This window comes from Bison bison, unplaced genomic scaffold (genome assembly GCF_000754665.1).
Source record: "Bison bison bison isolate TAMUID 2011002044 unplaced genomic scaffold, Bison_UMD1.0 scf7180017864291, whole genome shotgun sequence".
Classification (NCBI taxonomy): domain Eukaryota; kingdom Metazoa; phylum Chordata; class Mammalia; order Artiodactyla; family Bovidae; genus Bison; species Bison bison.
The window spans coordinates 10,692,760-10,720,080 of NW_011494863.1; the positions used below are offsets into that span (position 1 = coordinate 10,692,760).

Genomic DNA, 27,321 nt, shown 5'->3' on the forward strand with positions numbered 1-27,321 from the left:
CCCAAAAATAAAGTCTGACACTGTTTCCACGGTTTCCCCATCTATTTCCCATGAAGTGATGGGACCGGATGCCATGATCTTAGTTTTCTGAATGTTGAGCTTTAAGCCAACTTTTTCACTCTCTTCTTTCACTTTCATCAAGAGGCTTTTGAGTTCCTCTTCACTTTCTGCCATAAGGGTGGTGTCTTCTGCATATCTGAGGTTATTGATATTTCTCCCGGCAATCGTGATTCCAGCTTGTGCTTCTTCCAGCCCAGCGCTTCTCATGATGTACTCTGCATAGAAGTTAAATAAGCAGGGTGACAATATACAACCTTGACGTACTCCTTTTCCTATTTGGAACCAGTCTGTTGTTCCATGTCCAGTTCTCACTGTTGCTTCCTGACTTGCATACAGATTTTTCAAGAGGCAGGTCAGGTGGTCTGGTATTCCCATCTCTTTCAGAATTTTCCACAGTTTATTGTGATCCACACAGTCAAGGCTTTGGCATAGTCAATAAAGCAGAAATAGATGTTTTTCTGGAACGCTCTTGCTTTTTCCATGATCCAGCGGATGTTGGCAATTTGATCTCTGGTTCCTCTGCCTTTTCTAAAACAAGCTTGAACATCAGGAAGTTCACGATTCACATATTGCTGAAGCCTGGCTTGGAGAATTTTGAGCATTACTTTACTAGCATGTGAGATGAGTGCAATTGTGCGGTAGTTTGAGCATTCTTTACAGGATCCCAAACCCAGGAAGTCTGACTCCAGAGGCTTGCTTTAGCCATTGGTATAGGCCCCCTCCTGGGATCCCCTGTGTACCAGGCCCTATCCTCAGGGCTTCGCATCCATTGCCTCTAATGCTCCCAGCAATCCTCATGCTGAATGGGATTTCTTCAGGGCCCTCAGTCTGTATCGGTGTCTCAACCCCAGCACGACTACTAGTAATTTTGTATAGGCCCTGTCATGTGCATGTAGGATGTTTAGTAGCATCCCCAGCCTCTACCCATGTGATGCCAGGAGTTCCATGCCCAGTTATGGCAACCAAAAATGTCTCCAGAAATTGCCAAACATCCCCAGGAAGGACAAAACTGTCCCCATTTGGGAACCACTGGTCTAAATTACCAACAGTCCCATCTGTTATTCTGCTTCATGGCACTTAGCCACAGTTTGTATGTACATATATACATCTGAAAAATAGTAGAAGTGCAATAAATGCTTGTCAAATTAATAAATGTTTATACCTGCTTTTAGACAAGGAAACAGTATTCCTATTGTCATCCAAGGTCAGGCCACACCTCATGACTCAGAAGCCAGAGCAGTTTCTTCTACTCCTACACTTCCTCTCCATGGGGTCATTTCCAACCTCATTTACAGAAAAGCTCAGAGGGACAAAACAATTTCCGAGAATCACAGAGGACTGGTGGAGGAGTAGAAGTGGTTCCCTCATCCCAGATGCTTCCTCCCACCAGCATGCCCTGACATTCACATTCCACAGAGCTTTTCCCTCCACTTTTGATCCTTGTGATGGCCTTTGGACAAAGTTTTCTCTAAATTCCCTACAGGCTTAACTATTGGTATGTTACATTCAAGGAACTACATCCAGCAAGATACTAAGCAATCACCTGAAAATTTTAAGGAATAAAGGCAGTGTAAAAAACGTGAAGGAATGCAGAAGAGAGGTTAAGAGACAGGACTGTGGGATTTAAATCCCAGCTGTCTCACTCACCAGCTTTATGGCCTTGAGCAGTGACTTTACCTTCTCATTTTCCTTATCTGTAAAATGTAACAATATAATAAGCATCTGCTTTAAATACTGAAAAAGTTAAATGAACTATGACAATTTATGCAATGTCTGGTGCACAGTGAGGATTCAGATATTTTAACTTTAGTAATTTTAGTCATTTAATCATAAATTTATTCCAAGGCCCTCAGGTATTTTGCACCCCTTACCCTGTTTGATGCTGACATATTTGGACAATGTCTTCTACTGGCATTCTTTGAAGGGCAGGCTGTGTGAGTAGTAGACTTCACCAGTGTAACTATGTCTTGTCATCAACAGGAAACTGCAAATAAACCCCAGAACAATGTCCCAGAGCAACCTCTCCCTGTCAATTGTGTTTCCGAGTTACGGAAGAGGAGCCCATCCATCATAAACTCCAATCAAGGAAGGGTGCTACAAAAAGCCAAGGTACCATGACACTTTGGCTAATCAAAATTCAGAGACCCGGAAGCTTCCTTTCTATAGAACCTCACCAAGAACAAAAAAAACCAGCTAGTGAGAAAGACAGAGATTTGCCAATATATCCATGCAGTAAAACTCAAACTTTGCTCAGAAAGCAAGACCCTCAAATCTCCTTTGGAAGCTATTTACTCTTTCTTAATACATAATTCTACCAAGCTTTGGTTTCTGAACCTACAGTATGTCTTGAGACAAGAAAGGCCCCGTTTAATAGGTAAGGAAACTGAGTAAAGGGACTTGCCCAGGGTTACGCAGGGCATCACCGAGAGAGCTGGGATGCAAACCCATCTCTTCCAGCTCCCAGTCAACAGCTCACTCCATGAGATTGGAGTGAAACTTGGGGCCAGCTGTGTTCCAGAACTTTTTGAATTTTAGAAAGGTTATGTGGTGCATATACTATATATGATGAAAAACCCCAAGTTCTCAGGAGGTACTCTGTAAGCAAACATGTTGATAATTCTATAGCAAGACACAAACATTCACAGCACATTAAATAAACAGACTTCAAACAACCTCATATCAGGTCAGGCCAGGCCACTGAATCTGTGCCAAAACACTTGAAAAAGATTCTGGTCTCAGAGCCGTCTGGTTTCAAAATTGAAGATAAGAAAGTGTGGACCTGAAAACAAATACCTGAGCATTAGGGCAGGAGATAAGAGAAGTAACCAGCCCAAGGCCAGACCACCTAGACAAGACATCAGCAAACTTTTTCGGGAAAGGGCCAGACAGTAAATATTTGATGCTCTGTGGACCACACGGTCTCTTTCACAACCACTCACCTCTGCCATCATAGTAGGAAAGCAGTCATAGACAATATGTAAAGAAGTGGCTGACATGTCAGTGACCCAATAAAACTTTGTTTATGGACACAACTTTGAATATCACATAAATTTCAGGTGTCATGAAAAAAAATTTTTTTTGAAATATTAAAATCTGAATACCATTCTTAGCTGATGGGTCATACAAAAATATGTAGTGAGCCAGATTTGATCCATGAGCCAGAGTTTGCTTCTCCTTGATCCTTATGGGCCACTGGATGAACTCTGGATTTTATTCTAACATAATGGAAAGTCATTGGCAAATCTGGACCAAGGAATTCTGGGGTATGAATTACATTTTTAAAAGACCATTCTGGCTACTATGTTGAAAATGGATGGGGGGATAGAGAGATCAGTTAGGAGAATTCTGACGAGAGATTAGAAAAGTTTAGTGGAGGTGATAGGAAGTAGCTGGTTTTGGAGGTAGAGAAGGACTTGCTGCTGAGGATGTGGAGGATACAGAAAAGAAAGAAATCAAGGATGTTTTTACCTTGTTTTCATCCTGCAAGTTACATCTGAATATTCAACAAACCGATTTTTTTTCCCTGTTTTTCTGTTATTCAGGAATGGGAAATGAAGAAGACCTAGAAAAAAGATGAGGATTTCATCCAAAGGAAATAACACCTTGTCCATCCAAGGCGAAGCCTTTTCACAAGGAGACATCAGAAGACTGGAAGTAGCCCAAACTCTCCGGCCATCCCAAAGACCTTTATTGTCTGCATGATTATAGGGTATATGGGAAGAAAAGAAGTAGAAAAGGGAAATAGAGGGCATCCTTATAACTTTACAGAGGGTGGAAATGGGGGCGGAGGGAGACAGAAATCTCTACAGTTGTAAGGTTTTGTTGAATGTCTTTGCCTTCCTCTCTGAAGAAGAAAAATGAAAGCACATGTGAATAAGCCATTCCATCCCCTTCTCAGCATCCCATTCCCAGTCCATAGGAAAAAGGAAGGTCTTGAGGCATCAGTGGTGCAGTACAGAGAGATGGGACTCGATCATCTGACAACACCTGTGCCAAATGGATTCACACTGGGCTTTACTGACAATCTCTAGGCAAAACAGGCTGAAAAATCAATACCATTATCCCTATTCGCATGAAGTGAACAAAAACTACAGAGATTATGCAAATTCTACAATCATTCCTCATGACACAGATTCTAGAATCCCAGATTTGAGTGTTTTCAAATCAGAGATCTGGCACAGAGGAGTTTAGCAGGCCAAGAAGTTCAGCAGCTGACATATTTTAAGCTCACAGTGCTACTCAGAAGCACAGGTTTCTAATGTCCACAGAGTGTTGCAGGCACTGTAGGGTGGGATCATTTGCTATCAATGAAGTTCCCTACATAATGTATACGGCACTCAGGCTCTGGGAGCTATGATTACTATGATCAGATATCCAGGTGATACTCTTTATGTCTTTAACCTTACTTCGCACTTGGAGACCCACCATCCACCCTTTCAACCCTACTATCAAGTAAACCTATCACAGAAAACCAAGAGGATGGTGGCTCATTTATGCCACAGGGGTGCTAAACCGTTTATAAACATTTGATATGTTTATAGAAGAGCAGGGACCTCAAGTCCCAGGCAGTCTTCTAACTGTGCCATTCATTACTTTATCAACACTGTAGGCCCATTACAGGCCTTCACCACCTTTCCCTCCAATAAAGATAAAAATCATTTAAATGCAAAAGCTCAAAGGTTAACTCAAGGGGAAAGAAAGGAAATCCTAGAGAAGCCTCTGGACACTCTGGGCTGCACACACTTTACTTACCTAAGGCTTTACACACTTGAGCCTCACCCAAACTGTATCACCCTCTGAGGGAGCAGCAGACCAAAGCAAGTAAAATAACCTGATCAAAAGCACCCAGCTGTCAGTGGCAGAATATGAGGCTTAGGGCTGATAAGCCTGGATCCAGACAAGGCTGCTTGAGCTCCGCCTCTGCCATTTACCAGCTGTGACTTTGACCTCTGATTGTTTTACCTGTGAAAACCATGTTAACAATGCTACTCTTCTCCCAAGACTACTGGGGGGATTCAATGAGATAACACACAGGAAGCATCTTGCACACTGTCCAAGAAATAGGAAAGGTTCAGCCATAGTGGTTATTAGCTAGATAAGAAACACCTGACTCAAATTTTGCGTCCTTTCCACTAAAGAAATGACTTTCACATGGTTTTAACAACCATTAAAGGCTAAAAGGTAACCAATCCATAATTGACATCTTTCATCCAAATTCCACCTGAGTGTCTTCAATGACAATGGAGCTCACATAAACTGCACTGCCAATGTTCTTCCTTAAAATATAGATCCTGGAATGGCACCCAGCAATTCAACTGTGTATGTGATGTGTGTCACATTCTTTCCTACAGTTATTTTTAGTTATTTTGAGTGCCTTTTCCCACCAATAGATCTTGGCTCTTTGAAGGGGTTACCCCACAAAATTAATAATTAACATTTACTGAGCACTCACCATGCATCAGGCACTGTTAGCGATGACTGGCTTACAAGACATACAACCCGTGCAGTCACAGAGGGCCCCATGCCTAGCAGGGCTCTGTGCTTGGTTTATTGCTCTGTTACCCACTCAGTAATCTTGAGCAAAGGGCTCCACACTTTACTTTTGCCTTTTATGTAGCCAAAGCTGATGCTAATTACTTCTCTAGGGATTTTCCCTTTAATCTTCACCAAAACCCTGTGAGATAGGTTCTGTTATCCCAGTTTTCACAGTTCAGGAAATGGAAGCCCAGAAAAGTTAGGTAATTTATTCAAGTCCACATTTAAGAAGTGGTGGAGTCGGCATTTGAATACATGGAGTCTGACCCTAGAATCCCCCTCCTCTTGGTTCCAAGGTTCTACTTCACTCATGTCCTCCCTCCTTCGCAGTGCAGCATTCAGAAGCACACAAGCACCTAATGAGTGGATGCAGCACACCTGGTGTAACTTAGCTACCAGACGTTTTAACAAAATGGCTACAGCGTGGATGCCACTTCTGGTTTGGTTGTTTTTCCAAAGGGTAGGGCCATGGTTCTAAGGTGGACTTGAAGCTCCATCCTCCCCAGTATTGCAAAGCGTTTAGATTATCAGATTTCTAGTATCATTGTATCCTCAGTGGGGGTCCTTGAGCAGGTTCACCAACCTCTCTGAGCCTGTTTTCTCCTATGTAAGAGAATCATGATCACTCCTTAACCCATGTTTTCCTAAGGTCAAAAGGAAACAGAAGGTTGCTGATTATAACACATTTGAGCCAGGCCTTGGACAGAATATAAGGAGACTCCAGCTTTCTCTTTATGAAACTCACAAACAAGCAGAGAAAAACTATGACTCAAACAGCTACAGTACGAACGAGCCACGCTAAGGTGAAGATTCAGAAGAAGGCACACTCCTCCTTCCTTAAAAAACTTTTTTGACGTTAAGGATTATCCAGTAACTAGTCTGGCAACTCCAAGTATCCACAACTCACAACCTGTCAATTTTCCATACTAAATCTCTCTAAAATTCATCCATTTCTTCCCATCTCCACTGACACCATCCAACTTCATTAATTCATTTAACAAATACTAGAACATCTACCGGAGAAGGAAATAGCAACCCACTCCAGTATTCTTGCCTAGAGAATCCTGTGGACAGAGGGGCCTGGTGGGCTGCTGTCAACAGGGTCGCACAGAGTCAGACACGACTGAAGCAACTTTGCATGCATGCATTGGAGAAGGAAATGGCAACCCACTCCAGTATTCTTGCCTGGAGAATCCCAAGGTCAGAGGAGCCTGGTGGGGTCGCACAGAGTGAGATACGACTGAAGTGACTTAGCAGCAGCAGTACATGCTGCTGCTAAGTCACTTCAGTCGTATCTCACTCTGTGTGACCCCATAGACGGGAGCCCACCAGGCTCCCCTGCCCCTGTACTAGATGTCAGAAATCACAGCTGTGAACAAGGCAGACACTCTCATGAAGCTTACACTAAAAACAAAAACAAACTGCTGGATATACCTAAAATAGTAGTTATTTTAGATAAGGTGGTTACAAACGTCTCTCTGGTGAGGTAATCCCAGGACAGGACACACCCCTTCCCTGCATGGACCCGTCCAACAGCTCGTTTCCCCACTTCTTAGACCCAATCTCCTCCACACTACGGTCAGTGGCCCCTTAAACTCGTAATGGCACTGTAACATTCAAGTTCTTTAGACAAAAAGATTTTGAACAACTACACTAGGGCACTGTTCCACTGTTTATTAAATATGAACAGACCAAAAAGAAAAAATAAAATCTCTGCCCTAATGGAGTGTACACATTAGTGAGGAGAAATTAAAAAATACACATTTCGAATCACAGTAAGTGGAGGGGGGAGGGGGAACTGACGAAAAAGACTTTGCAGATGCTGTTTCTTTCTACCTGAACCATTTGCCTTCTCTTTTCATTTACTCGTTACTCCGCTTTCAGGTCAAACGTTATTTCCCCTGGGAAAACGCCCCACACTAGGTCATATCGTATTCTAGGGTTCCGCAACGCCAAGCCCCTCGCGTTTAAATAAGGGTCATATTTTGACCTCATATGGTGTTTGCACCTTGTGTAAAACCTCATGTAAGCTCCTTGAGGGCACAAGTGTTACTCCCTGTGGTCGCCGCGTATTCCTCGCCTAGCACTGAACCTACTCCCTTGCCACAGGAAACCAACCTACCCGCGGAACACGCCAGGGACCGGAAGAGTTGCGTTGCTTAAAGACCGGGTAGGGAACTGCACAGGAGCAACCAACAAGTGGCGTTCCCATCCGGGGCCCTAAGAGAAAAAAGCCCGCGAAGGCTGCTGGGAAGCGTGGTTTTTGAAGCGAACGTAGCTCGCCATTTGGGGCAAGTGCGCATGCGCTGCTTCCGTAAGCCGAGGTGGGAACATGGCCGCCAGGCTCCTGTGGGCGGTCCGTCGGCGGATGCAGCCCCTGGCCGCCCATGCCGCGTCCGAGGGCAGGTAAGCGAGGCAGGTGGGGATTGGGAACTTGAGGACAATGAGGGACGAGCGATCTGAAGGGGCAGTTTGGGGCTGGAGGACGCGGGGACCTCTCTAGCCTCTCGGCTTCTACAACTGGGCGCTCACGGCCCCATCTTGCAGAGCGGGAAACTGAGGTTCACAGCCGCGCCTCCTTGTCTGGCCGACGTACGTTGGAAGATCCGAGGTCACGCCCTCGGAGGTGGGAATTGTTCTTCCGACTGAACTGGGGACGTGCCTTTCCCCCCCCTTTCTCCAGCTTTGGCGCTTACAGGTGACGGGATTCTTTCCTAGCACCCTGTATGAACATAATGGGGAACCAATATCTGAGCTTCACTTTTCCTGTAAGTAAAAGGAGGGCGTTGGACTTTGCCAGACGGCCCTTCCACCTGCCTTCAGGAGTTTAAGTTCTGGTTGCTGCTTTTATCATTGCAGCAGCTTTTTTTGATCACTTATCTTGCCGATTGCAGAACTATGGGTAGTTGTTTTTATTCTCCCGTTTAATTGGGGGAAACTGTGGTTTAGAAATTTTGAGTAATGTCTCCAAACTTAAATACCCATGAAGTGGTGGAATTCAGACTGAAAACCAGTCAGGGCTGTAGAATCGGCCCTTTTAATTAGTGACCAATGTTCGTTATTCTCAGGGACGATTCCCTGTTGACAGTTTCTTTACCAGAAAAAATAAAAATTGCTGAGTAGGGGGATGGGTAAGGTTGGATCTCTGAAAAGTAAATTACGGTGAAATCCAAAAATTTTGCGTAACTATTTGTCCCCTTTTTACCATAACACACCTGACCCAGCACTAGGATGAGAGGTTGAATTCTGGGTTTCAAGCTTTTTTCCCCTAATCTTTTTGGCAGGTTTTGGTGTAGGGAAGTGATCGGGAGCAAAATGGTTCCTTCTAATAAAATTTTTCCCCACTCCAGTTCTGAAAGAGTAGCAATTGAATGAATCCACCACAACTTCCCTCTTTCTCATGATTTGGGCCCTAGCCATGTTCCCTTCAACTGGCCCTGAGGATATTTTGACCTATTTTTAATTGGATAAATGTTGTTTTTTAGGACTTTAGGAGGAAGGATCTATTTCACCCTGTTTGATGACCACATTTTCTGAACTAAAAATTGGTAATCATGTATAATTTGACATAAGATTATAATAACTGAATTCAGGACTAGCATGAAAGATAAAAAGTAATCTTCACCACACACTTAAACTGATGGTTCCTTCTTCCCTTTCTTGAACTAAACTCCTTTACCCCTACTAAGCGTTCATTTAGATTTCACCTTAGTGGCCACTCTTCAGTATATGCCAGTTTATATAAATAAACTATTTGTTTTTAAGACCTTTTGCACCCACAGATTTTCTTGATGGTTTTACTTCAAGTTAAATTATGAGGACCCAGGAGGTGTAATGGAAACTTCCTTGAACAGGGGGTTCAAAACTGCTGCAATCCAAAATCTACAAACCGCTATTCTAAAATGTTTATGTAAACTGAACTACATATTCTATATGATCTATTTCATTCACCTGTTCACAGTCCACAACATATAGTAAATGTTTTGTAAGTTTTTGATTGATTTGATTTTACATGGTAATTTCCCAACTCATTTTCTCCTAATGCAAATTCTCTTCTATAAAAGCCTTTTACTTAGAGCTTGTAAAAGCATTAGAAGCTTTTTTTTCTTGTATATCAAGAAAGCTTTAGAATTCTAGGCCTTACTCCAATTTGATAAGGTACCTTTACTGGGGTTAATTTTCCCCATTTATAAAATGAGAGACTGAACCTGAACTGTATGGCTTTTTGTTTTGAATTCTTGCTTCTGGCATTGTTCTGCTGGTTCTAGGTACTATAATTTGGTGTTCTCTTGCTGACTTTTGTATCCCCACTTCCAGCTATTTCTACTGCCTGATGCTCAGTATCCTGATTCAACAGTATACTAACAATGTGATCTTGAGCAAGGCATAAGCCTCTCTGAACTTTGGTTTTCTCATCTATAAAGTAGGAATGATAATAGTATTTATCTCACATATTGTGAGATGAAAAGATGATTTAATAAAATCTTGTCAACTGTATCTGGCACTTCACAAGCACATTATAAGTGTTTGTGGTGTTATTGAAACTGAAAGCACTTTGTCTAGAGAGAGTCAATCTGGGAAGCATTCCAGTCTCTGAACTTTGTTGTAACTTTGGCTGTTTGTCATGGCTAGGGGATGGCTGCATCCTTTCAGCACTGCCACTCAGAGAACTGCTGGTGAAGACTGCAATTCTGAGGACCCCCCTGATGAACTGGGACCCTCTCTTGCAGAACGAGCCTTAAAGCTAAAAGCTGTTAAACTGGAGAAGGAAGTCCAAGATTTAACAGTAGGTAGATTTTATATTATCTGTTCATATCGTCTGAAATATATATCATATTTTCTATTATCTGTTTATGTTACCTGTAGTCACATCTCTCTGGCTTAAATATTCACATAAAGTTTTTTAAGTCAGTTTTTTAAACTGTTTCCTCTAATTAGCTCTTTACTCCCTCTTGTTAGATATACTGAGCAAAATAATCTGTAGTAGTTCAAAAACATTGCCGACTACGGATACTCATCTTTGTTCAGTTTCCTGGTGTGTCACAGGACTTAGATATCTGATATTTTGGTAGTTTCAATGGAGGTACAATCCCTGGCATGTAGTAGACACTCAATAAATATTTGTTGAATTAATGTGGTCATTTATCATTTTATTCTGCCAATCAGACTCTATCTGGCTTAATGTGCCAGTACTGTACTGACAGATTTTGAGAAATAGAGTAATTCCAAAGCAGGACCACCCAGAAAGGGCAATGAGGTTAGAAAGTATGTCTTACGAGAATAATGAAAGGAACCAGGGATTATAAGAATGAAAGAAAAAAACACTAAAGAGGCTAAATAATTGCCTTCAAATAGATGACATATGTTTTTTAATACATATTTATTGGCTGTGCTGGGTCTTAGTTGCAGCATGTGGGATCTAGTTCCCTGACCAGGAATCAAACCTGGGTCCCTTGCATTGGGAGCATGGAGTCTTAACCACTGAACCATCAAGGAAGTCCCAAGATGACATATTTTAAAAACTTACTCTTGGTTGTCCTAGAGTTTCAGTTCAACAAAAGAAAGTTGGAGGGTGGCAGTGTTGGGTGAAGACTTCAGAAAAAGCTTTTTCTGAAGATAATGAGCTTGAAAACAGTTGTTACGGATTCAAACTGCAGCCTAAATGACAGCCTATCAGAACTGTTGTAAACAGAGATTGCTTCTCTGGGAATTTGGAGTAGCTGATACAAGATTCCTATACAACTCCTAATGTTTTTGCTTGTTTGTTTTAATAAAAATCTATACCAAGGGTAAAATTTGTAAAATAAGCAAAAAGTTTCTTTTCTACCAATAAGCATTTGTTTTCTCATCATTTTGACTTTGCTTCTGATGCTCAGGTGAGATACCAGAGAGCTGTAGCTGACAGTGAAAATATAAGAAGGCGAACCCAGAGATGTGTAGAAGATGCCAAGATATTTGGTGAGAGATTTATTAATAATTAAAATATTTTTTAGTTTAAGGGCACTTACTAGCAGTTCTACACACTGAACTTAGCAAAAAATACATCTGGGTCCTTAACCAACCTATACTGTACCCTTCCTCTATTCCATAGGCTTTCTGCGCTGCTTATTGGGAATGTTGGAAAATGAACCATTTGCTGAAATAATGTTTGCCTTTATTTTCACCAGACTTTTGTTATTTTTCAAGCATGTACAGTTATTCTAGTGCCTGTACAGGCAATTCTGTTTAACTTTTTAATGAACAAGTGAAGTGAATCATTAAGATGTTCAGAAAAGGATCCAAAGAAAATACTAAAATTTGCTTCATCTTAGCAAAACTGGTCTATATCCAGAATGTAATAATTAACTATTAATTACCAGACAACTTTCACAACTAGAGACAAAAATCATTTGTGTTACTGTCAGTGTTCTACAGCTTGCTCAGTTACAACTCAGAGGCTCTCAGACCACATGGAATCAGATAACCCTGATGGCTGTGCTAGATCAATCTGTTTTTTCACTGATGGCATTGAATCATCTTCTTGGTTCATTTCAAAGTCTCTCAGAAATCTTTTCCTAAATGTACCACATCTTGTTCCAAATCTGTTCATGAAACTGTTAATTGAATAACAGAGATTCAAGGGTAAAAGGCAATCTGTGATGACTTGCTATACTCACAATTTAATATGGAGCATTATACTTTTACTGCACATAGAATGGAGTGCCCGAGGGGCCCTTGGATACTATTTAGTCCAGTCTCCTCTTACAGGCAAGCTAGAAAAAGTTATTTGATGTCAGATGTAGATATGAATCCACTGATCCCTGATCCCTAATCTGTTTTTCTTTCCCTTGTATCACTCATACTCCTTCCTGTTCTCTGGATTTTATCTGCTATTCATACACGAGATTCACTCCATTCGTGTCCCATCCAACGCCGTTCCTTTGGCTTAGCCTTCTGATTCTCATTCAGTGCTTTAGATACCATGTTTCAAGACTCTGAATAAATACTAACCCTGAAATTGTATTCCTAAATAACTCAGTACTGACCCCCAAATGTGTTTCTGATATTTCATCCAAGTTTTAGTCGCATATTTCCAACTATCAGGGCTCAGCAAACTGCAGCCTTTCCATCCAGACAGTACATACCTGGGAAGTCTCTCCTCTGTCATTATCTCTCTTATTGGCTGTGTGTTTTGATACAGGGCCTTAAACTTGTCCCTGGGTTAAAACTAGATCAACAAAGTCCTTTGCCCCTCACCAGCTCCTACCAGGGCTTTTGTGTTACCACACAAAAATGATATTCCTTCATTTCTATTAAGAAAAATGAAGAATGCTGCATTGAAAGTAATGAGATTTCTCAACAACTGAGTTCACTTTTATAAAGTTTATGTGACTCTAAAAAAATTAGACAAGCTTGGTGGCCTGTCTCCAGCGGACAGAACAGAGTGATTTCCTCACAAACAATAAGATATAACTTTGTAGCAGGCATTTAGAGACTTACCTCATCTATGGAGTATATTTCTTTCCTGTTCCTGTTTAGCTAATCCTCAAGAATAAACCACTCCTTTACTCCTCCTTAGTACAGTCTTGTCAACTCCTCTGTTATTATTCCCCCATCAATGAATGTCTTCTTCCTATTGAGAATGCATGCCTTAGCACAAATGAGACAGGCAGGAATTTTCAAAATATATGTAAAGGTGAGTTGTTCAGTCACTCAGTCACGTCCGACTCTTTGCACCCCATGGACTGCAGCATACCAGGCCTCCCTGTCCTTCACCCCATAGATAAAACAAGCATATAAAACTAAGTCAAGTTTTTAAAAAGACACGTTTCTGAACCTTTTGTACATAGTCTTACCTAGTTCTTGGGTTCTAACGATCTTCCCCATCTCCTAAGCGGCTTCCTAGATGTATGTGTTTTAAGAGAAATGTTGGCTCATCAGTTTGGTTGCGAGGGTAATCACTGGTGATGATCCTCGAATCCCATGTGGCAATCTTTGCATTTCCTGGGGTACCTAGTATACCAGCCACCTCTTTGAGCCTTCCCCAAACTCTGCTCTCAAGAACAGTGATTTCCTCACAAACAGTAAGAGTGTCTGGTTTCTCTGTAGGAATTCAGAGTTTCTGTAAGGATTTGGTGGAGGTCGCAGACATTTTGGAGAAGACTACAGAGTGTATTTCTGAAGAAACAGAGCCTGCGGACCAGAAGCTCACTCTGGAGAAGATCTTCCGAGGATTGTCACTTTTAGAAGCAAAGCTGAAAAGTGTGTTCGCCAAACACGGCCTGGAGAAGATGACACCCATCGGTGACAAATATGACCCTCATGAGCATGAACTCATTTGTCACGTGCCAGCTGGTGTTGGGGTGCAGCCTGGCACCGTGGCATTCGTAAGGCAAGATGGCTACAAGCTTCATGGCCGCACCATTAGACTTGCCCAGGTGGAAGTGGCAGTAGAGTCTCAGAGAAGACTATGAATGGGCCCAGAGGAACTGCATGTTCTCCCAGAGTGCAGTCACCTGTGATTCCTTTATTTATTAAACTAGGTTCGTATTGTACATGAGGTACTTCATGTGATCTGTTTTGGATTTAGTCATATTGGCTTTATTTCTGAGATACTCTATTGATTTAATGTGACCTGTTTGGTCTCATCAGAAGTCTTGCCATTGGGCATTTGAACAATGTGACAAGTGTTCCTGTGGCCTTATCAAAATGTGTTGAAGAAAATTATTTTAAAATTGGTACTCTGATGACTTTCAATCCAAAATCTTTTTTTTTTTTCTTTTTTTTTCAAAATCTTTTTTAAAGGTGGAAATGAGTTGTATGTTTATGTGTTTTCAACTAAACGTTCATTTCTGGTCTCTATAACAGAAATTGAATACGATCTTGAATTTGGTGGGAAGAGGAGGTGGTAGGGATTGGTTTAACATTTGGGTACTGAAATGATAAAGCTTTATAGCTGTATGAATTTAAATCATTTGGATTGATTTTTATGCACATAGATTTTCAGAGCCTACTCTTTTCATTTTATTTTTCTTCTAACCATCTTTTGTCCTTATAGTTTCTGCCAGGTGGACTTCATATTCACACTCATTTCCCTTTTCAAATCCCATTTACAAGGCTAAGGCCCCAGGAAAGACTTGGAAGACAGAGACTGGCAAGAAATCAAGATACCAGGTCCCTTGCAAGCAAGTCTGGCCAAGAAACCTTGTGCTTTCCTTACTGAGTTGTCTTCAAATTATTTTCAGCCTCCCTGGGTGTATAATCATTTCAGGGAAATTGAGGCAGCGCCAACAGCTAATGACCTAAACTGGTCTATGCAAGTAGTTTACCACAATTTCTCTTTCCACTGGCCCTTAAATCCTCTGCCACTTTGTCAGATTTATCTTGTGATCCATGATTAGATTATGTAGGGAGGCGGTCAGGACCAAAAAATGTTAGGTTCTTATGATTCCTCATTTCATTTAGTTATAATGGGCTTGGAGTTTTTGTTTTGGGGGTTTTTTTTGGGGGGTACTCACAATTCACTACCTCTCTTACATTAACTAGCTTTATATCCTAGTTTTTTTATCTGTCTTATGTCACATGTAAACATCTAGCTCCCCTTTTATGTACTGACCTCCTAGAGGTAATGAGCCAATGTGTATATTTTTTATTTCAGTCTTATAGATAGTGTTCTATAAAAAATTTATTCAGTAAATGAGTTAGTGAATGAATGAATCAATCGAACATTAGAAAGGAGGTCTTTATAGATATTTTAATGTTAGAAGCCACCTTAATGATCTAATCTCACCCTTTCAGTTTCTTCAGACTATGTGTGAAAACAGTCTTTTTAGGACTGGACTCAAAGAAAAAAAACAAATCTCTAAAACTAGTAAACTAAATTTCAGTGAGAACTTAAGTAAGAAACAACTAGATATTAACTTTAGTGTTTAAGATTCAACAGTTCTATAATGAACATGCAAATATACCCCCAACAGACAATTAACTGTTGTTAGGTTTAGGTTTAAGTTACTTTCCCATAAAATAAATCCATTTCTTCTAGAATCTATGACCCCATTCTGTGGGGTGGTGAAACAGCCTCTTAGACATCATAGATAGTTCAGCACACGACACAGATGCATCCTCAAAACCATCCCCTAATGGGTACTACCACCTCCACCAGATTAGACACTTTAAAAAACAAATGCATACTTCTAAGATGCAAACAAGACTGGTGGTGAGATTTTAAAACCAGAACCTCTTGGCATTCCACTAAGTACATCCTGTAAATGTAATGAGCAGTCAGATCTCACAATGGGAATTTGTCTCTTCTCTTTTGCCTTCATTCCTTTGAGAATGACAAATAGTGACAATAAGAAAGTGAGGCAATTATGATTTTCCATTTGTTCTTGGATCACTAGCTATTCATTACAAATGAATTAGAATAACCATAATTTTAGGTGTGGAATGTTCTGATTACTTGAAGAGTTTTTCAGTATTCTTTGCAACCTCCTGTTTTAGCAAGTAGATTGAGAATAATTTCAGATTCTTCTATTATTCAGTAGTTTTGCAGAGTTAAAATTACAAATTTAGAAGCTGGAGCTGTAACAGAATCTCAAAAAGTGGAAAGGCTTTCAGGAGCCAGCACAGCATAACAGAGCATATGCTTAGTAAGCATCAACTTGAACATAATTCCCAGCCTAGTCACTTCACTCTTCTGAGCCTGCTTCCATGTTTGTAAAATAGTTACAATTCTCAAACTATTACGAGGATTAAATGAAATGTGCAAATTGCCTATTACAGTAGGCCCTCGAATATTTATTTTTATTGCTTTTTATACACATTGTTTTTTGTTTGTTTTCATAGTTGCCTAAAGTCTAGGGGAAGGGGAAGACTGGTGCTTGACTATAAAAAAATAATTGTAAGTTAATCAGTCACAGTGAATTATTTTCCTTTCAACTTCTGTTTTTTGTGTGTGTCTGTTTAAACTATACTGAGGAAGTGTACATTTTTAGACTGGAGAAATAAGGTTGTCTCGGCTCTCTTATTTTCATCTTGATGGTAAAGTAAAAAGATACTGTTGGCATGTAGATGATATGTGTAAGGAAGCTTTGGCTCATGTGAAGAGGGACCTTGGTGTCTTAGTACTTAGATTTTATGAATCTTTGGTGGATTTTCCTTACCACTATAAAAGAATCATTCAGTTTGTACTGACATAAGTTACGTGGTGCTCTTTCATGGCAAAGGATTTAATAAATGAAGAAACATCCTTAAACACTAAAGCAAAATCAAAGAAGACAGAGGTGAAATATAATCTTCAGAAACGTTAATAAAACCTTAATTGAAATTACTGCGTTTCATGTATTTACTGTCTGCCAGAATCATACTGTGTATTGACATGGTCACTTCACTGATTGCTGACCGACCTGTTGACGCTCAGTGGAGGGAACTTGGGGTCTCACAGCTGCCCAGGCCAGTGGATGCAGTGCAGTCATTTTGCCTTGGTGTTGAAGTCTTGTCTGTTTTTTTACCTCCTTGACTTGCTTCCTTCTAATTTCTATGTATTTCTTCAATCTAGACTCCTATTTATTTCTGCCTTTCTGTCTGGCACTGCCTTATATTCTTGTGCCTGCTTCTTGGTTCTAATCATCTTACCTGCTTTAATCATTTTACTCGAACTGCAGAACTTCTGACCATCCTCTCAATCCAATTACTGGCATGTGGCTGCCTGCTTCCACGTGCTCTTCCCAACCTTTGCCTAGCCTTGTCTTTACCTCTGCTTCTCCACTGGCTTCCACATACCCAGCCTCCTGGCTAAGTGCCCCTCTTTGTAGCCAGCCTTTTCTGTAGTTTTGGCTTTGCATTTTCATCATTCTTCCCACCCTGGCTCCATAATCCATTGTTTCTCACAATCCCAGAGCTAGTTGGTAAGTATATCCTTACTCTTTTCCATTCTCAAATTCACTGGAGGTTTTAAAACAGCTTTGAAATCTCCTTGAATCTGAACCAGTAGATTATAGGGAGGTGACACTGCTGGTTTCTGACCCACACCTTCCTGTCTCTGGATGCTCACTCTTGATACCTGGCCATCAAACCAAAGAGCCAACTCAGGTAGCCAGTGGAGTAGAACCAAGGGCCATGGCTGAGCTTTTAGCTGACAGCCAGCACCAACCTGCCAGCCACCTTAGTGAGCCACTTTGAAAGTGGACTTTCCAGTCCCCAGTGGAACAGCCCCATCTGACATCACATGGAACAGATGACATCTCACTGAGTCCTGCCCAATGTGCAGATTTATGGGCAAAAAAAAGTGTTACCTTTAGCCACTAAGTTTTGGGGTAGTTTGTTATGCAGCAATAAATAACTGATGGAATCACCCAACCCCACTCCCAGTCTCACTACTAGTACCTTGGCCACCAGGATTATGGCTCCTTGCTTTTCCTCTTAAACAGCTTTTTTGAATTTGTCCTACAACTTTGATACACATGGTATTGTGGGATTGGAAGAATTTTTTCCTAACAGGAGAAAAGAGCTGTAAAATCTAGAATTACCAAGGACCCTAAAATTGGCTCAGATGGTAAACCGTCTGCCTACAATGCAGGAGACCTGGGTTCAATCCCTGGGTTGGGAAGATCTGGAAAAGGAAATGGCAATCCACTCCAGTATTCTTGCCTGGAGAATCCTATGGTCGGAGGAACCTGGTAGGCTACAGTCCATGGGATCACAAAGAGTCGGACATGACTGAGCAACATTTACTTACTAAAATTAAAAGCAAAGTTGAGTTTTAATATGATTTTACCCTATAAAAAAAATACTGCATGGATCATACTGTTAGCACATAAGAGAACATGGCACAAAGCGATCAACGAATGCTTGTTTTAAAAGATGATTAAGGAAGGCACTTCCCTGGCATTCCAGTGGTTAAGACTGCTCCCAATGCAGGGGGCACAAGTTGAAATGGAGATTACATGCCACAGAGTGAGGCCAAAAAGAAAACATAGTAATTTAAAGGAGTATCTTGAGTCTGGTTTTGCATTTTAACATAAATATTACCAAAAAGTGTTTTTTGGGGTGTTTTTTTTTATGAGAAATGCATATTTATTCATCTACCATTTTACTAATAATCCAGTTTGGCCATGTTAAGACTCAAAAAGTTGGCTGTAATCTCAGCTCTATGACCTTTTACTCTTCACAGAGTCCTTTCTATTTCTATTCTTAGCCATAATCTGACTGAATACACATGAATTTTCCTTATTTTATTTTGAAACTCATCCCCAATTTTATTTTCTGTGAGAGGAAATCTGTCCTTTATACTGTAGCTAACTAGCCATAGTGAAGCTGCTTTTGTTTCCTTAGTGAAAATGGAGTTTATCTCTTCCTTTCTACCTTTCCTCTCCCCTCTAAGAGTGGATGAAACTCTTTTGTTTTTGAAGTAGAAGGCAGAGACACAAACTGTGTGTCAAAGCCGCAAAGACACGTGGTAACTAACAGCAGTCTGGAAAGCATCTGGCTTTGTTTCAGCATGCTGAAACAAGTAGCGTCTAGCCATCCTGGCTGCATGGTTGGTCAGCAATCTCCAGCACTTGCAGACACTGCCAAGTGATTTCACGTGCCTTATTTCACGTGATTGTCACAACCACCTAGAAAGGTAGAGCAGGAGACTGTATGGGACACGGAGAAGGCACGTTACAGAGCTACTAACGCTCAGAGGTTGGATTTGAACGGAGATCGTCAAAGCTGCAGTTCTTTCTCTATCATCAATCTCTCCGGAGCTGGGCCCGGGTCCTGATGCTGAGTACCCAAAGCGCGCGCACCTGCGCCGGAGCAAGACAAGCCAGCCAATGAGGAAACCGCATCCAGGAGGCGGGACGGAGAAGTTGCCAATGACAGAGCCTGCCCCTAGAGAGATGCGGCTAATGAGGGCCTCGTGCCGAAGAGGGACTGCCGCTTGTCCAATAAGAAGCTGTGACCAGCGAGGCTGGAAGGCGGAACAGCCAGCTGGGCGCTGGGGCGGGGCGGGGAGCCCAGCGCCAACCCTCCAGTGCCCGAGCCCCGGCGTGCTGCCCCCATCGCTGCCCGCCATGGCCCACGCTGCCCGGCTCCTCGCCGCGCTGGCCGCGCTCCTCGCTGCCGCCGCTACAGGCGATGCCCGGCCCAGTAAAATCGGTGCGGGAAGGACTGGGTGGGGTGCAGATCTGGGGAGGGCTGCGAGGGAAAAGGGTTGTCAGCCGGGAGCAGCTGGATGGGGGAAGGGGAAGGCAGCTGGACGAGGGAGGGGTCCTCGGGAGAGGAGCTGGGTGGAGAAGAGCCGAGGCACTGCGACTGGGCGAGGAAGGGGACCGCAGTAGGCAAGGTGCTGATGGGGAGGGAGGCGTGGGCCTGTGTCCAGGGCTACCTGGGGCAGAAAAGACCCTTGGGGCAGGACTGGTCACTGATCTCACCAGAAGGTTCAGGGGCGTTAAGTATCTGCCCTCGACCTGGCTCTTTGCCAGGTGCCCCCAGGACTCTGGTCTGTCTGGATGATGTCATTCACACAGGTTTATTGAGGGTCGTCTGTGTAGCAGGCACTGGTTCATAGTTCCTGTCCGGAGGAGGAGAGACTGCACAATACAAGGAAGTTAGTGCTGAGGCTGAGAAAGACTGTGAATATAGAGGAAGGGCAGTCACCGGTCTTTGTGGGCTCTGGGAGGGCTTCCTAGAAGCAACATCTAAGCCAAAAACCTCATGGAGGGTAGGAGACAGTTCTAGGAGAGACAGAACCCATGGTAAGTCCTCTGGGGACAGATTTGTTGAATGACAAAATGAGGAATTTTTCACAGCAGTCTTATTTATTTGCTTTTTTTCCCCCAACATTTTATGTTGAAAATTTTCAAACCTAGACCAAAGTTGAAAGACTTACACATTGATCATCTCTTTACCCAGCACCTAGATTCTGTTGTTAAGAAACTGCTACTATATTTGCTTTATCACAGACCTATCACATGTCCATTAATCCATCTTAGATTTTAATGCTTTTCAAAATAAATTGCAGACATGAGGACATACTTCTAAATACTTCATCATGTATATAACTGACTAACATTCCATATTTGTTTATACTTTTTTTCTCTTAACATTTGTCATTTTAATTCAACATGAATCAAAGATTTTCAAGTCCCTCATATATCAGATTCCTGTAGACAGAGATGCTGGGTTTCTGGTGTGGGAGAGGAGTGACTCTCACTGGGAGGGAGGGCTGCCCCATGGGAATACCACAGACATAATGGGGCCAGTGCAGTGCTAAGGTCTGCATTACCAAACCCCAGCTCAGGCCATAAAGGATTAAGACAGGCTGAAGCATGCCAGAAATCAATTTAGGACTAAACATTTAGGGTTTTCAGAGAAGAGAGAATCCTGAGAGCTGGAGTGGATAGAGAAGGCTTGATGAAGGAGATGGATTTGGAGCCAGGCTTTGAAGGATGGGGAAGTGAGGCAGGCAAGGTCTTGATGTGCAGGGCTCCCGCATCTCTTGAGAAAGGGCAGCAGAGCATGGCATTTACCAGTGACCACTGAGGAAGGGGTAGGACCTTCTCACAGCTCAACCATTTCTGCCAATGCAGAACTTCCTGCCTGCCTCATTCCAGCTGGTCCTACCCACTTCACCCCAGGCATCATCAAGGCAAGAGATTTGGCAATGCCAAGCTTCCTGCAACTTTCTTAATTTTCCTCACTGCTCTGATAAGAGCCTCTGTGCATCCTCGGTGGCTTGGACTCTACCCACAATGGGAATGAGGGGCTTCCTGTTAAGATGTTGTAACCCTCAGGCTGCTTCATGATCAAATCTGAACACCTCGGTGTGGCATCAGACCCTTAAAAGTCCCCCAGAATTCCACCCGGGCCCTGCTTATGCTGTTCTCTCTGCAGAGAATGGGTTTCTGCTCACTGGTAAAACCCACTATCCTCCAGGATCCCAATCTACATTGCTACAGGGCCCTCTCTGTTCCATTCATTCTATGTCCAGCAAATCTTACCACAGACTAGAGAGCAGGTGTCAGGTCATTGGTGTTGAAGGAGCCATTTCTTAGTGAGATGAGGTCTTCTGCTTCCCTATAGCCTTTAGGCAGCTTCCAGGTCTTGTGATAGCAATTTCTCTGGGGGGAAAAAAAAAGGGTAATTCAGGGCTTTGTCAAAAATGGAAAGGGTGGGAAGCACTTGGTTTAAAAGGTTAAAGGGTATCCTTGGAAGCGGCTTTGTAAACACTGAGAATAAAGAAGTAATTTGTTCTTTCAAAATGCAATAGTGAGCTCTACTGCCTGCCAGAATCTGGGGACATAGGGACCCTCAGTCCTTGACAGATCATTTGAGTAGTGTCCCATGGACCAGGCCAGGGTAAGGAGAGTATGCTGTGGGAATATGTAGGAGGGACAGTTGTCTTAGGCAGGTCAGGCCAGCCAGCTAAGAATGACATATAAGGGCCACAGAGGTCAGCAAGGCAAAAGACAACAGAGCGTTTCTGACAAAGGGAACGACGTGGGCAAAGGCACAGGCATGACAGGGCGAAGTCTGTTCCACAGCAAAAGAAGCTGAGGCAGGGGACTAACCTGGCAGTCCAGTGGTTGAGACTCTGTGCTTCCACTACAGGGGGCACGAGTTCTATCCCTGGTCAAGGAATTAAGATCCATATGCTGCATGGTATGGCCAAAAAAAGAAATTGAGGCAGACAAAAAGGTGGAGTGTTGCAAGGCTGAGGCAGGACATGGAATAAGTAAATGGAGACCAGATCATAAAGAAACTTGTAGTTTTGCCTTCTTGACAAGAGTTAGTAGTCTTAGGATCCAACAAGTGGGTGTGTGTGTGTGTGCACGTGCACACGTGCGCACGCAAATACTGGAGTGGGTTTTGCCATTTCCTCCTCCAGGGGATCTTCCTGATCCAAGGATCAAACGTGCGTCTCTTGTACCTCCTACATTGGCAGGCAAATTCTTGACTACTGCGCCACCTGGAAAGCCCAACATGGGTCTAGTAAGGACAAATCTCCTTTCTTTGATATGTTACTAGACTGTCAGGTGAGAGGAAAGCTGTGTCTTAGATACCTGGTGGGCAAAAACTGTGGGTAGCATGGCTGTCCAACTCAGTAGCTTCACAGCTGCTTCACTATCCTCTCAGTGCTGTGTAATGATTACTATCTGTATGGTCAGTGGTTCCTAGCAGCACCTCAGAGCCCTGACCAGTAACACACTTTTCTCAGTGACTTGGATCAGAATATTGGTGGTATATGAACTAAGTTTGCAACTAACTAAGGAAAGAAGGAGGAGAAGTAAAGACAGTAGGTAAGACCCAAAAAGATGTCAAAAAGCTGAAACTATAACAAGAGTCCAAAGTGGAATAGAGTGCCCTATATAGTGACTAGTTATCTGTCACAGGGTGCATTCAAGGCTTGGCAAACATGGATGTGGAAATGACTTAAGTGTCAGGTGAGAAGTTGCAATAGACCAAGGGTTGGCTGACTTCTTAAGTTAAATGCCAGAGAGTAAATATTTTAGGCTGTGCTTATAGCCTCTGTTCCAACTTTACTCAACTCTGCCTGGCATGAAAGAGCCATAGTCAATAAGCAAAAGAAAGTGCATGGTTCCATTCCAATAAAGCTTCAGCTTACAAAAACAGAAATCTGCCTTGATTTGGCTCTCAGGCTGTAGTTTGCCAACCCCTGGATTAAGGAGTGGATTCCTAATACTAATCTAACCTAATTACCTGGCAGTGACCAGGTATTCACCAATTCATAGTAAAATATCCCTGGTGGCTCAGATGGTAAAGAATCCACCTGCAATGTGAGAGACCTGGGTTCGATCCCTGGGTTGGGAAGATCCCCTAGAAAAGGGAACAGTATTCTGGCCTAGAGAATTCCATGGACAGAGCAGCCAGGCAGGCTACATACAGTCCATGGGGTTGCAAAGAGTCAGACACAACTGAGTGACTTTCACTTTGACTTTCAATGAGTTTGTATAAAGCTAGATTTATTCCCTTAAATAAATTTTGAGATTCTTCCCTGCCCCTTTGCTGCTAACTTGTCTTTTTCTTTATAAAATAAGGGTTATAGTAGGTGGTAGTTTGCAGGTTGTACTTTGCTGTTTGATAGCTTTACTGCCTGGCGAATTCCATGGATGGAGGAGCCTAGCAGGCTATAGTTCATGGGGTTGCAAAGAGTCGGAAAGACTGAGAAGCTAACACTTTACTAAGCACTAGTCTACAGATTTCCTTTTTGAGATGTTAGAAGCCTATGAGATGCGAGTACCTAGGAAACCACTGGCCCAGGAGACTGAGAAGGAGTGACCCACAGTCTCACACCCCTGCTCTGTCTCTCCCCACGCCTGCCTCCTGGGCCTGATGACAGCTGTGGTTGGAGCTGGAATCGGGGGCTCTGCTGTGGCCCACTTCCTCCAACAGCACTTTGGCCCCCGGGTGCAGATCGACGTGTTTGAGAAGGGGACCGTGGGCGGCCGCCTAGCCACCATCTCCGTCAACAAGCAGCACTATGAGAGTGGCGCCGCCTCCTTTCACTCCCTGAGCCTCCACATGCAGGGTTTCGTCAAGCAGCTGGGTGAGTGCACCATCCTTGGGCTGGCGGCAGCCCTCGGGCCCTTCCCAGGTGACCCAGATGGTCAAGGCCAGAAGGTCATGTGCCCAATCTCCTCATTTTACAGATGGAGCAGCTGAGACCAGAGAGGGGAAGGAACTTGCCTGAGGTTACACAGTGAGTTAGTTGCAGAGCCCGGATTAGAATTCAGGTTTGACAGCCCCACCCCCAGACTAGTTTCTCTCCCCATCAGTTTACTGCTTCTCAGTAATCTATAATCATAACGGCTTCCACATGCTGTGTGCTTGCCAAGCACCTGGCATCCTTCTGGGTCATACATAGACATTACTTCTAATCCTCCTACCAGCCTGCAAGATGGGTGCTATATCTCCTCCCAAGGCAACTGAGGCTCATACACCTGGGCTAAGGCCCTACAGCTAATAAGCAAGAGAGCTGAGATTCAACCCCAGCAGCATCTGTCAAAACCACAAATATATGTACCACTGGATGCAGAAATTCCACTTCTCAGAAGTGATCCCGTAAGTGTGCTCACAGATGTACAGAGCAGCAGACACACAAGGTTACTCGTTACAGCACTGTTTGTAATAATAAAAAGTTGAAAATATTCTACCTGCCCATCCACTAGGATCTGAGACTAAATATTGTTTAAGCACACAGCAGACTATTCAGTAGCCAAGTCCTGTATGCCCAGGTATAGAACACTCTCTTAAGATGCACATGTCAGTAAGGTGCAGGCCACTGTGTATATTAATAGTATATGGGGGTGGGTGGAGGGAGAGACAGCTCACAGATGTGTACACATTTATAAGTGTTGGCACAAAATATCTCTAGAAGGATGGTGAAGGAATATACTTACTGGTTGCGTCTGGGTAGGGGAACTTTGTGATATAGGGACAGGAATAGGAGGGAAAGAAAGAAAAGTCCATGACTTAGGGCAGGCCCTATAATCTCTAAGCCTCACTTTCCATCCATCCATCTTTACCTGGGGGATACTGACTCTTGTTCTGCCTCTCCCGAGACTGTGAGAGGATGAAGTGAGATCCAAAGCTTCAGTGCTCTGTTAGTTGTAGAGTGCAGGTGGTTATCAGGAGCTGTGATTTCTTCCCTGTGGCCTTGGTGCCCCGGGCCACCATTCCAGAGCAAGCCCCGTGGCTCTCAGCCCCTAGACGATCCAGGATGACGACTGAATCTCCCTCACTCATGGCTGAGTGGATCCCTGTTAGGAAAACATCTAAAACGGAATATGAGTTTAATTTTCATTTCTTTGTTGACTAGGCGGGCCAGACATCTCCCCAGCACACTGTTTACTGTTGTTGAACAAGCAGCACAGATGCACCAAACATAGTGTCACATTCCCTTTAGTGGAGCCATCCTTCAGGATGGCCCTGAATTTAAGCTTCTGGCATTGCTAGGTTCCCCTGGGGTTCAGGGGGGCCTCTGTAGGGGACCTAAGGGCCTCTTCATTGTCTCCTCAGGGCTGCGGCACCGGCGCGAGGTGGGAGGCAGGAGCGCCATCTTCAATGGGGAGAACTTCGTGCTGGAGGAGACAGACTGGTACCTGCTGAACCTCTTCCGCCTCTGGTGGCACTACGGCATCAGCTTCCTGAGACTGCAGATGTGGGTGGAGGAGGTCATGGAGAAGTTCATGAGGTAGGGCTGGGCAGAGCCTTGGGGAGGGCCTTCCAGAGGGAGAGAGGAAAAGAGGTGCAGAAGGAACCAACTTGACTGTACATTGTCAAAATGGAAAAGGTACTCACTGGGTGTGAGAATTCCACCCAGGCTCTGAGCACACCCCCAGCATCAGGAAGGGACTTAATTTAGTACAGCGGTACTTATCTCTCGTGTTGTCACACTGGCATCCTCTTTCCCTTAGCTAAACTGGTAAATAAAAGCATGGGTTGCAAGACTTCCCTGGTGGTCCAGTGGTTAAGACTCTGTGTTTCTAGTGCAAGGGTCATGGGTTTGATCCCTGGTCAGGGAACTAAAAAATCCCACATCCCTTGTGCTCTGGCCAAAAAAAAGCATGGGTTGCAAACTCAGCCACCTTCAAGGGCCTGCCTGGGGTATGAATAAATGAAGCAGTTTAGTGAAAGGGAAGGATAAGCAGTGAGGGGTCCTGAAGAGCCAGGCCCTATCGGAATGGGCAGCTAGCCCTCTGCTCAAACCCCCTGTGGCCACGTGGGAATGCCAGCCTTACAGGGCAAATTCCGGTTTTTCAGAAGAAACTGGAAATCCAGTTGTATGTGAGATTAGTTTTTCAATATGTGCAACCAGTTCATCTCACAAGGCAAATAAGACATACCTGCAGGCCACAAGCAACCTGTGGACCACCATTTACAAACTCTTCTGTCTTCCAGGCCTATCTAGAACAAACACCTTTCTTTACCAGTTCCTCCTCCTTATGCCCCAGCCCCCTCCGCATCAACTCCAAATAAGAAGGATAAGTATCCTGTTGTCACCCTGTCAACCCCTCATAGTCCACTCACTCACCAGGCTAGTCCCCAGCTCTCCCCGACAGTCAGTCCTTCCAAAGGTTCTCCGTTTCCTGGCCTAGGTGCAGAGACTTCAGGATCAGACACTTGTTCATGGCCTCCAGGTCTCCTTCCTGGTTTCTGGCGCTTCTCTGCTCTTCCCACTCCTATAACTATGCTTTTTTATGGCACTTCTTCCTTGTACTCTTCAGGTATCCCCAAAGTTAGTTCTTCACTTCTCTTTCCTCTTTCATATATTTTTCTCCCTTGTCAATTTTATCCAACCCCCCAGCACCAAGTTCTCCCTTTTGTGGGAGACAACCTCTACCTGTGAGCCCCAGTTTCCCCTTAAGTTCCAGACCCACTACCTAAGCAGTCTCTAATTGCTTTCTGGATACCTCCATTTGGGCTTCTTGTCAACAACCAAACCCGGCACATTTACAGAACAGCCCGAGCAGAAGCAACATTCCAAAGGCCACTATCCAAAAGTCCATCAGCCGACAGCTCCAGGCAAATGCCAGTCCTCAAGGTGGGGAGAGTCGTGGGGGAAGAAGACATTAGCGAGGGGGTGAGTGGGAGCCTCGTTGGACCAAGACACAGGGGAAGACAGGCCAAGCCAGCAGAGAGGGTGACAACTTTGGCATAAAGCAGCTGCCATGGGGTCCAGTGTGGTCCTAGAAGCCAGGGAAGAGCTGTTGTTGCTGGAGAGGGGATATGTCAGTGGGG

At 43.5% G+C, this 27,321-nt stretch overlaps 3 protein-coding genes and 1 long non-coding RNA gene across 12 annotated transcripts in view; 3 read left to right on the forward strand and 1 right to left on the reverse strand.

The window, feature by feature from the left end:
• Positions 1–5,370, forward strand: part of AFAP1L1 (actin filament associated protein 1-like 1) — a 77,311-nt gene extending 71,941 nt beyond the window's left edge. For both annotated transcript variants that reach the window (XM_010850511.1, XM_010850513.1), the window contains 2 exons: positions 2,041–2,169; positions 3,603–5,370. In XM_010850511.1, the coding sequence (XP_010848813.1) occupies positions 2,041–2,169; positions 3,603–3,626 (153 nt within the window). In that variant the 3' untranslated portion in view covers positions 3,627–5,370. The remainder of the gene's footprint in view (positions 1–2,040; positions 2,170–3,602) is intronic.
• Positions 1–7,784, reverse strand: part of LOC104996294 — a 116,194-nt gene extending 108,410 nt beyond the window's left edge. For 5 of the 7 annotated variants that reach the window (XR_826168.1, XR_826167.1, XR_826166.1 and 2 more), the window contains exon 1: positions 7,718–7,784. This is a non-coding gene — a long non-coding RNA (uncharacterized LOC104996294). Of the gene's footprint in view, positions 1–2,733; positions 2,840–3,528; positions 3,623–7,717 lie in introns of all 7 variants that reach the window. The other 2 variants (XR_826163.1, XR_826165.1) reach the window with 2 other exon arrangements.
• A 124-nt stretch (positions 7,785–7,908) lies between these two features.
• Positions 7,909–16,900, forward strand: GRPEL2 (GrpE-like 2, mitochondrial (E. coli)). Its single transcript, XM_010850510.1, has 4 exons — positions 7,909–8,001; positions 10,228–10,381; positions 11,472–11,553; positions 13,684–16,900. Exons 1-4 carry the CDS (start codon positions 7,928–7,930, stop codon positions 14,046–14,048), a joined length of 675 nt encoding a protein of 224 aa, XP_010848812.1. The 5' UTR covers positions 7,909–7,927; the 3' UTR covers positions 14,049–16,900.
• A 2,682-nt stretch (positions 16,901–19,582) lies between these two features.
• PCYOX1L (prenylcysteine oxidase 1 like) overlaps positions 19,583–27,321 on the forward strand; it is a 12,553-nt gene continuing 4,814 nt past the window's right edge. Inside the window, exons 1-3 of one of the 2 annotated variants that reach the window (XM_010850523.1) lie at positions 19,583–19,716; positions 23,921–24,127; positions 25,600–25,774. In XM_010850523.1, coding sequence (XP_010848825.1) covers positions 19,632–19,716; positions 23,921–24,127; positions 25,600–25,774 — 467 coding nt within the window. In that variant the 5' untranslated portion in view covers positions 19,583–19,631. The remainder of the gene's footprint in view (positions 19,717–23,920; positions 24,128–25,599; positions 25,775–27,321) is intronic. The other variant, XM_010850524.1, reaches the window with a different exon arrangement.